Source organism: Emydura macquarii, unplaced genomic scaffold, assembly GCF_026122565.2.
Source record: "Emydura macquarii macquarii isolate MOO-44397 ecotype Brisbane River unplaced genomic scaffold, CSIRO-AGI_Emac_v2 contig_968, whole genome shotgun sequence".
NCBI lineage: Eukaryota > Metazoa > Chordata > Testudines > Chelidae > Emydura > Emydura macquarii.
Genome location: NW_027131105.1, coordinates 4,767,440 through 4,779,238, shown reverse-complemented (window position 1 = coordinate 4,779,238; position 11,799 = coordinate 4,767,440). Strand labels below are relative to the sequence as shown.

The 11,799-nt window shown below is 53.9% G+C and overlaps 1 protein-coding gene across 3 annotated transcripts; it reads right to left on the bottom strand.

Moving 5' to 3' along the window:
* Window positions 1-4,548: 4,548 nt before the first annotated feature.
* On the bottom strand, window positions 4,549-11,729 carry LOC137150471 (acylphosphatase-2-like). 3 transcript variants are annotated; one of them, XM_067544424.1, is made up of 5 exons: window positions 11,375-11,729; window positions 9,988-10,004; window positions 7,193-7,302; window positions 5,607-5,697; window positions 4,549-5,380 (listed from the first exon to the last, which is right to left on the bottom strand). In XM_067544424.1, the coding sequence occupies exons 1-5, from the start codon at window positions 11,427-11,429 to the stop codon at window positions 5,336-5,338; spliced, it is 318 nt and encodes a 105-aa protein (XP_067400525.1). In that variant the 5' UTR covers window positions 11,430-11,729; the 3' UTR covers window positions 4,549-5,335. The 3 variants fall into 3 exon arrangements, with proteins under 3 accessions (XP_067400525.1, XP_067400526.1, XP_067400527.1); XM_067544425.1 differs by lacking the exon at window positions 5,607-5,697 and having other exon boundaries at window positions 11,375-11,596; XM_067544426.1 differs by lacking the exons at window positions 5,607-5,697; window positions 7,193-7,302.
* Window positions 11,730-11,799: the final 70 nt, after the last annotated feature.

Sequence of the window (11,799 nt, the reverse complement as noted above, 5' to 3'; positions counted from 1 at the left end):
AACTATCCCTGAAAAAGCCGTCATTGTGTGAATTACACATACCAGCTGTTTAAATAGAAAGATAAGCCCCTGTTGCTTGCAACCATCACATTCCCTCTCTCCCCACAAGTCACAAACAGGGCTTGACCCCACAACTTTCAGACTGGAGTATAGACCTTAGCCACCTGAGCTACGGGAACAATTGCTGTATAAATTAGCCACTAGAGAAAGGCTTGACATACACTTTGCCCGTGGGTTACACAACTTCATTAGCACTTGTCCACACACCAAAGTTGTCCCTCTTTAACTACTCCATTCTAGTTGAAGCGGTACAACCCCTACTAGCGTGGACACAGTTATGATGGAATAAAAGGTGCTTATCCTGGTATAGTTATTCCTGTACAGGAAGGGGAATAAGCTATCCCAGGATAAGACACCTTTATATCAGTATAGCTGCTTCCACACTAGGGGTTGTCCTGGCATAACATATGGTTAAAAAAAATATCCTCTCCCCAACCAAAATAGTTATACCAGGACAAAATCCATGTATAGAGTAGATCTCAGATAGCAGTAGGCTATTAGAACACTGCATGCTAGCCCTGGCTGTGGGAGAGGAGTGGGTATAGTGCTTAGTAATGGGATGACCATGGCACATATATTTAGCACATCCATTCTAAAAGGCAGTGCAGCAGAGCGGCTCTGGCACAGCTCTGAGGTGTTAGAGTGTGAGCTGTATTCCCGGCTCTGCCTGAATTGACCTTGTATAGCCTCTCTGTTAGGTTGTTTGCAAAACGGAGGTGGGGGGGGGGCTAACCCCTGAGTGCTTTACAGTGGAGTGGAATGACATCTTGGTCAGTATGAAGGGCTGGGAAGTGCCTGGAAATATAAAGAGCAAGGAGCAAAGGGGAGATGTGAAGGCAGGAGCTCCTGGTTCTCAGGTCAGTGCACATTTCTCTTGGCTACAGGACATGCAGTGGAGCCACCTGCTGTCTCTCAAGTGTGTTGGGCAGCCTGGCTGCAAGGACTAAGTATACATTACAGCAACTCTGAGGCTGCTCTCATTTATACCACGGGCCAGGCAGTGACCTCACAAGCCCCCTTAAGCCTTTCTCCTGTATCTCTGTGCTGAGAGCAGGATTGGAGAGGACAAACCCAGCCGGGGGGAGATGCACCCCCATAGACCCGGCACTCAGCTCTGGACTCCTCCCTTTCAGAAAAAGGAGGGGGGGCTGGGAAGGAGGGGGTAGAAAGATAGGATGCCTGGGTTCTATTCTAGGCCAGAATCATGGCACTGTCAGCAGCCTGTTCCACTGACATGTCCCTTGTCCGTATTCCAATGCCCTCCTCTCAGTCGACCCCCAAAATAAGCCCCCACGCCTAGTGTCAGTGCTCCTAGACGAGCCTGCAGTAGGTTACCCTATCGCTCTCGGTTCACTACTGGATACTGTCAGCACAGAAAAACCCAACAACATCAGAACCTAACACAGCTGGGTGGCTCTGCTTAGGAGAAATCCGGGACTGGCATAGCAGGGGGCTGTGGGTTGTGACTGGAGGGCATCAGCAGGGCTCTGGGGGATGGGGGCCGCGTAGGGCTGGGATTGCACCAGGGTGACTGGTCAGGACTGAAGAGCACTGGCAGAGGTGCGGGGGGAGCCAAGGGATTGCAGGTCAGGATTGAAGGGCACGGACAGAGCTGTGTGCAGAAAGTCCATGTAGTGGGCAGCTGGAGCCAATGGTATGAGCCCCCTCCTCTGCCCTGTTTTCCTTCCCAGCAGGGAGTGGGGGGAGGGGAAGCAGGGAGCTCTGACCCTGCTGGCTGCTGCCTGGCTGGCCCCCAAATACATCACGCAGGTCCACTATGGTTTCAAAGGCCCCCGAGCCCCTCGACCATTGGCCCTCACCTCCACAGCACCCCCTAAGGACTTACCTCAGACCCAGAGACCAGCTGCTAGAGACACCCCCCTGCATCCATCCATTCATTCATCCATCCCCCCTTCCCAGCCCCACTTGGGCATCCCCAGCCCAGCTTCCCCCCCAAGCACCATGGGTAGCTGGGATCCCCCTCCCCTCCTGCTGCCAGGAATGCAGAGACAATAACAAGCCCCTCCATCCCCCAAAGCCCAGCTCACATACCTGGGGGGGACACCCAGGTCTCCTTCCTCCTCGACGTGGGCAGATCTCACTGTGCAGGCAGCACTTGGGTACCAGGGAGCTGGGGGAAGGCTGCCAGTGGGGGGCTCTGTATGCGCCTTAGGGGTGATCCGATGAGGTCCGTATCACCTTTCCCATCCCCCGTCCCTGCGGTGGGTGCAAGCATCACATATTGAGCTGGGGGAAGCCCAGCGTACAAGGGCTCAGCCAGAACAGCAGAGTCCTGGGCTGCAGAATGGTCCGGCCGGGAATGGCTGGAAAAACGCCCGCCTCCCAGCCACGAGGCACAGCCATTGGGCGCCTTCCGCCCATTAGTCACACACAGGGAGATGGGACTTGGGAGGTGATTGGGAGCTGGGGGGGGATGGGCTGCCCCATCTCATCTAGAGACTCAGAGCACAGAATGGAGGACCCCGCACCTGTCCAGGAAATGGCCCGATCCTGCTCACATTATTAACCCTGGTGTAAATCCAGAGTTGCCCAGTCAGGTGAGGATGGGATTCTGAGCTGGACATGATTCCAGAGTGAGCCCCGATCGATGGCGTTTACACAAGCGCTATGGGCTATGGCACAATCAGGGCCCATCAGTTAGGAGCAAGGGGTCTGACCTGCCAAGGGGTTGTCTGGGGCCCTGCCCCAGGAGCAGTGCTCACATCCCAGGTATCAGGAGCATGGTTTGTCCAAAGGGACCCAGTTTGCATCCTTGCAATCTAGCTCCATGGTGCTTAAGGGAAAAAGAGGCAGTGCAGCGCAGTGGGCTGGGAGCCAGCACTTGTGGGTTTTCTTCCCACGTCTGTCACTGGCCTTGGTCAAGTCTCTTCCCCTATCAGTACGTTTCCCTTCTGACACTGTTTTGACTGGGAGCTCTTTGGGACAGGGAATATCTCTGTGTGTCTGTGCAGCACCCGGCCTGACGGGGTCCTAACCTTAGTCAGGCTCTGTGCAGCATCCTACACAATGGAGGTCCCAATCTCAATTGGCATCTGTGCAGCACCTGGCACCACAAGGGCCCACTTTCAGTCGAGGTCTGTGTAATGCCTGGCACAACGGTGGCCCTGATCTCCATTGGGGTCTGTGCAGCACCTGGGACAGTGGGGGCCCCCGATCTGATTTGGGGACTCTAGATACTACCATAGTACACAAAGCAATAGGATTATGTCATCACACCAATGAAGCCACAGCTCTTGGAGAGGGAGGACTTTACCCAGGCTGTGGAATGCCTGTTTAACTCAAAAACCAGCAAACACTTGGCAGAAAAGTGTTCTCTGTTAATCACTGGGGCTCAGGTTTTCCAAAGTGACTCATCTTTTTGGTACCCAACTTGCTATGCCTTAAAGCAGAGGTCCCCAAACTGTAGGGCATATCACCTTAGTGGGGCATGCAGGAACATTCAGGGGGGGTCAGCAGGGCCCAGCCCAGCTCCCAAGGAGGTCGGGGTGGGAGTGTCACACAGCCCCACTCTGCTCCATCCGTACCCCAGCCATGGTCCCTGGCTCGGCCATGGTGTCAGCCCTTGACTAGGCTGTAACCTTGGCGCCCAGCCCCTGGCTTGGCCTCCCGCCTGGCCTCGGTCCCAGGCTAGGATGCCCAGCTGCGGCACCCGACCCCCACTGCAGTATTGGCACCTAGTCCTGGCCGCCACAGCCCTGGCCACCGCAGCCCCCAGCCACCACAGCCCTGCTCCCAGCCTTGGCCCCGACCAGCTGGGACAGGTGCAGGGGGCACAGGGTAAAAAGTTAGGGAACCACTGCCTTAAAGGCCCCTGATTTTTACTTTCCCCCCTGAGCATGTCTCAAATTGGGCATTCCAAAGATTAAGCTCCCAAATGTCCAGACACTTGGATTCAAGGCCAGAAGGAACCCTTAGATCATCCCGCCTGCCCGCCTGTGTAGCACAGGTTGGAGAATTTCCCCCAGACACCCTGCACTGAACCCGATCACTTGTGTTTGACTGAAGCATTTTCCAGAAAGGCACCCAGCGCGGACTGGAGATGGAGAATCCACCCCTGCCCTGGGAAGCTTGTTCCAGTGGTTAATCACTCTCCCTGGCAAACATGTGTGCCTTATTTCTCTTTGGAATGTGTCTGGCAGCAGCTTCCAGCCACTGGCTCTGGTTCTGTCTTTCCCCACAAGATTAAAGAACCCCATTGGACCTAGCGCCTTCTCCCCCTGAAACCTTCAGACACCACCAAGTCACATTTCAACCTTTTTTTAAAAAAAATAACAAACAGACAGAGCACCTTACGTCGCTCATTGTCAGGCATTTTCTTCAGCCCTTGAATCATTCTCGTGGCTTTTCTCTGCACCCTTTTCAATTTTTCAACTTCCTTTTGAAAATGCGGCCCCCAGAACTGGATGCAGTATTCCAGGCTTGGTCTCACTCATGGGGAATTTCAGCCCGTCTCTAATCTGGTTAGTAGAGACCCCTTCCCCTTCCTTCATTGGCTCAGGGACAGCGCAAGCCACATTGCTGAGTTACCTCCAGCTCAGAAAGAGGGGAAGTGAGGCGTGATGCTATTTCTAGGTTAAAAACCAAGTGGAGAATGCCATTCCCCTTGGTTTTGTATTGTAAAATCCTCCTAGGCTGACCCCACCCATTCAGGAAGCAAACACAGGGGCAGAGGCATCATTGTTCTCGCTTTCTCAGGTCAGCTTTACTGAGCCCCTCTGCAGAAATACAGTATGCAGGAGGGAGGGAGATGACAGCAGCATCCTCTTTGCTGGACGGGGTGGATTACATAGTGAGGGGCCCCATGCAGCCATTTGTACTAGCGTAAAGCAGGTGTGCGGTGGGGCTCAAGTCATGAGGTGGGACCTTATGCGCAGAACCTGGCCTCAGGTGTGGGGGTTTCAGGCTCTCTGCGGGCAGGGCCCCTGTTGGGGCAGCATGAAGGTGGCATGAGAGTTTAGTGAGAGGCTGGCAAAGGAAGTCACAAGTCCATCATGCAGGGAACCAGGTCCACGCCCTGATGTCTGGGAGCAGCAAGGGAAGGCATAATCAGTGGCCAGGTTAGGATGCAGGGGAAGGCAGGGGTCCATGCATTCCACCCTGGAGCTGCAGCTAGCCAACAGGGGTCACTGTCATCTGGTCCCCCAAGGAGGGAGCAAGGGAGCGCTGTGGTCCTGGCCCCAACTCCTAGTACTTGGTGGTGAAGTTTGGGAATTCCAGGGCAGAGATCTCCCTCTCATTGGAGAAGACAGCACGGTCAATGCGGGACATGGGACTCCCCACATTGCGCAGCCAGTTCTTCCTGTGGGGGTGGAAGGAAGAGCATACATGAGAATCCACAAGGAGAGCTCTGGCTCCCAACCCCCCTGCTTTAACCACTAGGCTCCACTCCCTTCCCAGAGTCAGAGATAGAAACCAGGAGTCCTGGGTCTCAGCCCCCCTGCTCTAACCAATACACCCCACACTTCCCTCCCAGAGCCACGATTGAACCCAGGAGTCCCGGTTCTGTTTACACCACTGGCATTTACCCAGCCATGATCCTGCACAAATAGGTTCAGCTTGTAACGTCTCTGCTCTGTCCATGTGGAACCTGCCCCCTCTTTTATCTCCTTCCAGGACCTGAAGCAAAGATAGGGGAGACTGGTTGCTATGGAACCTCCCCCCCCCCCCCCCCGTTATCTCGCTCATGAAAGGGGATGGGGAAATGAAGCAGACTGGTTGTTATAGAAGCGGCCCCAATTTGTTCAAGCCCTGAAGGTGGTGGAAATGGGGGGAGACTGGTTTCTATGGAAACTGTTCCACTTTCCTCTCTGTCTCCAAATGTTGAAGGTGATGGAAGGGGGACTTGTTGCTATGGAAACTGCCTCCGGTTGTCATCTCTGTGAAGGTGACGGAGCCGGTTGCTACGGAAGCTGTCCCATCTGCCCTTCCTGGTTGCTGTGGGTGATGGGGGATGGGCAGGTGGGTCTCTACGGCCCCCCGAAGAGAGAAATTAATCAGGCAAATTGTCTGGGCCCTTCTGGAGGGGATGCTAATTGGGGCCGAGCCAAGGCCCAGATTTCCCAGGCACTGATTGGCTAGGGCAGCAGCACCGGGGGAACTGCCCTAGTTAGAGGCAGGAGGGTTTCAAATGGGGAACGTGGCCCGCTATGATCCCACTCCCTGTGCCCAGGGTTTAACCCCTTCCCTCCTGCAGGAGGGGGGATCGGCCTTGCTCCCTTGCAGCCTGGCTGACACCTTGGGCCTGCACATCACTGGAGGCACCAGAGAGAACGTAGGACTTTGAAGTGGCTTTGCTCCTTCACGAAGGGATGTTTTCCACCTTGGAGATCTCAGGTCAGCTCTTGGGATCGGGCACTTTCACAGCATGGCCCAGTGGACGAGGTGCTGGGACTTAGGGTTCCTGGGTTCTATTCCTGGCGCTGCTACTGATCTTGGGCAAATCCTGTCCCCACTCTGTGCCTGTTTCCATTGCCACCATTTGTCTGTTTAGACTGGAAGTTTTGGGGGGCAGGAACAGTCTATGCAGCACTCTGCACAACGGAGCCCTGATCTCAGTCGGGGGGTCTGTGTGGCACCCAGCACAACAGGACCCTGATTTCAGTCGGGAAGGTCTGTGCAATGCCTGGCATGAGGAGGCTCTCATCTCAGTTGGGGGGTGTGTGTCTGTGCAGCACCTGGTGCAGTGGGGGACCTGATCTCAATTGGATGGGGGTGTGCAGCATCTGGCACGATGGGGACCCGCTCTAGAGGGAGAAGCTGACGGGTGGGTGGAAAAGGCTGGGAATTCGTGGAGAGGGGCAGGGGTTCAGCTAGGCTGCAGAGGGCCTTCAACACATGCAGCTTGTGCCTGCTGTACACAGGTGAGGGGTGAGTTGGGGGTGCTCGAGGAGGAGTCTTCTCCACATCCTGGGAGCAAGACTGGGATCCTTTCTCTCCTCCTTACCTGGAGTGATAACAGCAGCTCCCTCTCCAAACCACTAGGGGAGAAAGCAGCTCCCCCACCCTGAGCCTGCTGGCTGTTCACCTCCCCGGCTCTGATACCCGGAAGGGTGAGCACCCCCCAGGTTTAACTGAGCCAAATGGTGAGCCTGGAAGCCTGGCTCATACTCACATGATCTCAATCTTCTCCTTGGGCCCCTGCACCTGCCCAGTTACAGTCCCATGGGAGGTGTTCTTCACCCAGCCAACCACCCCCAGCTTCTTGCCCTGCTCTTCTGTGTACTGGAGAGGAAGAGACAGAGTTATCGAGGCTTTGCCTGGAGCCAAGGGGCGCTTGCCTCAGACCCTGGTACATAGCCTCTCCCACCCTTGGTGCTGAACTCTGAATGGCACAGCCTGGGCTGTGCACCACCCAGCAAGTAGCTCCCTGCACAGCCATGTGGGAGCGCCGTTCTGAGGGGAAGGACTCCATCTTCATCAGGTCTGCCTGGGGGTAACTTCCACCCCAGAGGGGGCCGGGACAAGCTCAGTTGTCTCCCTCTTTTCTGCTAGGCTTCCTGCTTTCCAGGTGCCCTTGCAGAGGGGTAACCACATTCCTGTCTCAGCTTGGGTATCAGCTGCCAGCCAGGGCCAGCAGCAGGAGGCACAGTCAGCATTAGACAGGGCACTGCCCACAAGAGCCTGTCGTAGGTGCTGGCCTGGAGCCTCATTGTAATTATCCATCTACTGCATCTATTCAATCCCTATAGAGAGAGAAACCAGCATCCTATGAGCTGAGATAGACAGACAGAGGGTGTGTGGGGGGATAGATAGATAGCTAAATAGGCATAGGGGTGTGTATGGAGAGAGAGTATGGGGATGGATGGCTAGAGACAGAGAGAATCTAGGGTTACTAGAATCTAAGGAGATAAACGGGTGCAGTAGATAGAGCTGAATATTAGGAGAAAGGCAATAAGAGCAGCACAGGAGGCTTGAGAGAGCACAGCGTCTGAGATCTATGATGATAGCTGGGTCACAGAGGAGCGTTAGCTGCACCATAGTTCAATCAATCCAAGCTCTCATGTTAAGAGTCGACATTTCAAAGTGCTCTAAAATCCACACGCAGAGTCTGGAAAGTTGCTACCCGCCATCAGACTTGCCCCCAAATCTGAGCTCATTCAATCCGCTTGGACCTCAGCTTGGGCCCGGCAGTCAGTTCAAGGTCCAGGAAGCAACATTAACATGATGAGTCTTTTTGGCTCTATAAAGCGGCATGCAGCATGGACGCATGCCAGAGAAAGGGATTCGCAGGTACATCATCGCGATGCATGGGGCCATTCCTCCCTTTTAAAGTTATTGTCTCAGGCTCTCTGCAGACTCAGGAGGATGCTGCTGCATCAGCTACACTCAGGGAAATTCCCCCTCACAGCTATTGTCTCAGATTCAGGCAGATGATCCTGCACTGGCTACATTTGTGGCATGTTCTGAAGCTTGTCTTTCCAACTAGGAGCATCAGAAACTTTCTTTTTCTTTAAATGGCCCTGAGATTCCACAGTAGTCAGGCTCCAATATCTGGGGCCTAACACACAGTCATCTATGCACCTATGCCTGCATCTGGCCTTGATTTGTGATGCCACCCAGTCACATTGCAGAATCCCAAGTTTCAGGGCAAGAATCATGCCAGCTGCCTGTATTCATGGCTCTCATCAGCCCTGCTCCAAAAGGAAGAGGCCCAGTCCATTGCTGAAGCAACTTCTTGGGCTTGCAGGCAGGATGGATTTGACTCCATCCACTTGATCCACACTTCAGTTATACTCATTGGTCTTTTCCCTAGTAAACGCTGGATCGGTGTGTGCACAGATCAGAATGATTCCCTTTCCCTGTATTTGCACCACACCACACGTGGGGGTTTTTTAAATGGTAAATGGCTCAAAAACCTGCCTTCCTTAACCTGGCATCTCATCCAAAACACTATTCATTACCATTCATATTTCAAGAAGAAGATGGAAGATGATGGATTGAAACACTGGTTGGTAGGAGTGCAGCAACTGACTGCATAGGACTGGATCACACCAGGAGCCCCGGTAGTCCAGTAATCCATCTTCAGCAGCAGACCAGACTCTGCTACTCTGAGGAAGCTGCATGAGCCCTGCTCCCAGGGGCAAATTCCTTCCTGACCCCAATACTTATATGTTGGCTTATGCCCTGAAGCATGTGGGTTTAGATCCCTCTCAAACTCTTGTCTATTAGTGAGTATTTACTGTATTAACTCTGGATGTTCTTGTTACCCAAGAAACAGCCAGTACTTTTGTGAACCCTGCTCAGCTCTTGGCTTCAATAAGATCTAGTAGCAGTGAGTTCTGCAGGGTAACCACACACTGAGTGAAAAAGCATTTCCAAGGAAGGTCTGCACTAGCTAAACACAGTGCCCAGAAGGGAGGCAAGGTAGCTCTGGCAGGAGGTCCAGAGCTTGTATTCACTGCACCAGGTGCCTGAGAAACAACACCGGGGACTTTCAAAACGTCTCGTAGTGTTGCATGGCCATAGAAATGCGCATGCTACTCAGCCAGGGAGTTCTCCTCTCCTGCACATGATGCTCTGTCACCAGACAGCTTTCTCCTCTTAAACCTCACCTATAGCCCTGAGACTCCATCTAGTCCCTTTCTGCCTTGGACCATCCTCTCCAGCAAGCAGCTGCTGCTGGTGGCTACCATCTCCAAGATTACTGCTGGCCTGGAGGCCCTCACAGCAGCTCCAGTTGGGTAGCACAGACCCTTAGTGCATTCATCTAGGCTGGCTCCTCCTCCCTGCTCACATCTTCTTCACAGAGGCTTGGGAAGGAGAGTCTGGAGGGGGAGTCGGGAGGGAGGAGACAGCGCCATACGACCCAGCGTGCTGCCCCCTGTGATGGGCTGTGCTCTGAAAGCTGGCTCCCCATCACACCCATGCGCGCACACACACACCTGCGCACATGCACACACGCCTTACCTTTCTAAAGAAGACACCTGGCGGGAAGAAAGAGAAGATGAGTCAGTTGCAAATAGACAGCAAATGCCAGCTCTGCTTCTTAATCATGCAGGAATCACCAGCCTGGACCAGGCCAGAGGACGATCTATCCTGTGATCCTGGTACTGGCACTGGCCATCGCTAGCTGCTCAGAGAAAAATGTAGAAAACCCAGCCCTGCAAAAAGAACCTGCTCCCAGGGGAAGTCCCTGCCTGCCCCCTGACCCCATTAGCTCATGCACTGGAGTATGATGGTGTCTGTCCCTGCCACACCTCGTTTGTTTTGTAAGATTTAATGCTCTAACTCTGGATATTCCTGTTATTCACAGGAACATCCACTCCTTGTTTGACTCCTGCTCAGCTCTTTAGCTCCTGTGGCAATGAGTTCTAAAGGCTCCCGATGAGCCCACAACCCCACAGCCTGTGAAATGTACTTTAGCATCTGAGTTATGAATGAAAATGAAACACCAGGCCCTGGCATCATCTACTTTACATCAATGATCAATCCTTCCATCTGACCATAAAGAAAACTCCATCAATTCTGAGACCATATCATTCAGTTGGACCTCCTGCAGCACCCAGACACCAGAATCTCACCCAGTGACTCCTGCATCCGGCATGAATGGAACCTCACAGCATCCAATACATCAGTGAAGCAAAATGAGTTGCCCACGGCTGCCCAGAAAGTCAGTGGCAGATCGAGGTGAATGCTAGAATCTGGACTGCCAGTCCTGTGTTCCAGTCTTGACGCTTTGCTCCCTAGAACCCAGGAGTCCTGATGCCAATCCCCCCTGCTCTAACCACTAGACCTTGCTTCTCTCCCAAGAGCTGGGTCTCTAGAACCCAGAAGTCCTGACTCAGCCCCAACACCCCTCTTCAACCCACTAAACCCCACTCTTTCCCGCATGAAAGAGCTCTTGTGAGGGGTTTTACAATGTACAACAGATGAAATCTCGGTGTTTTCTTCTACTGAAGGGCCCCAATCTGGAAATAGTAGCCCAGGTGGGGACTGCCCAGAGCTGGGCTGGACTAAGGGGGATAAGCCAACCCTCCCGCCCCCCATGCTAAGAAAAGTGTTTCTGCACATGCCACTCAAGATGACACTAGTGTGTCTGGAATTGCTTGCTGTCCCCTATCCCTGGGGTACTGGCTTTATTCAGCTCATCTGGGGCTCACTGAAACCATCCCAGCCCTGCTGCATGGTAGCAGCTGTCTCTGCTGCTAGCGAGATTTATGCAGAGCAAGGACTCTCCTTTCACGGGCTATTTGCAGCATCCTTGGCTGGAGCCAGCCAGGGAATGATCCTCTCCATTTGCAACGGAGTCAGTGCAGCAGGGTAGCTGTGCAAAATGCAGCCCAGTCCCACTTACCTTGCACGTCTCCGTAGACCTCGTAATCCAGGGCCCAGAGTCCTGAGGAAGCCATGGCACAGCATGGGCTAGGGTGGTGGGCTGCAGATGGGAGCTGGTGGGAGTGAACAAGGGTTTGCAGCACAGCATGTTATGTGATCTGCTGCAGGCAGCTCCGTCTGCCTGTTACTAAATTGAGCTCTTTGAATGAAGGCAGCATGGTGGGGACAGAGCAAACCAAGTCACTCACACCACCCCTGTGCCCTACACCCAGCCCTCTCCTTTTGCACTTACAAACCCCATAGCCAACCCCACCTCCTCCATGCTCAGTCCCCTCTCTGGCTTCCCCCCACTGCCAGCTCCCTTGCATCCAGGCTACCTGCCACCCACCCCAGTGACAACCTTCTAGTGCTGGGATAGGGCACTGGACCGACATTCGGGAGCCC

Excerpts from the sequence above, each read along its gene's own strand:
- LOC137150471 (XM_067544424.1), bottom strand. The coding sequence starts at position 11,429 with ATGGCTTCCTCAGGACTCTGGGCCCTGGATTACGAGGTCTACGGAGAC. Across the intron at positions 5,698-7,192 it reads AAGGAGAAGATTGAGATCAT|GTCCTGGAAGGAGATAAAAG; the intron begins GTGAGTATGAGC and ends TCTTTGCTTCAG. Across the intron at positions 5,381-5,606 it reads TTGTGCAGGATCATGGCTGG|GAAGAACTGGCTGCGCAATG; the intron begins GTAAATGCCAGT and ends CCACCCCCACAG.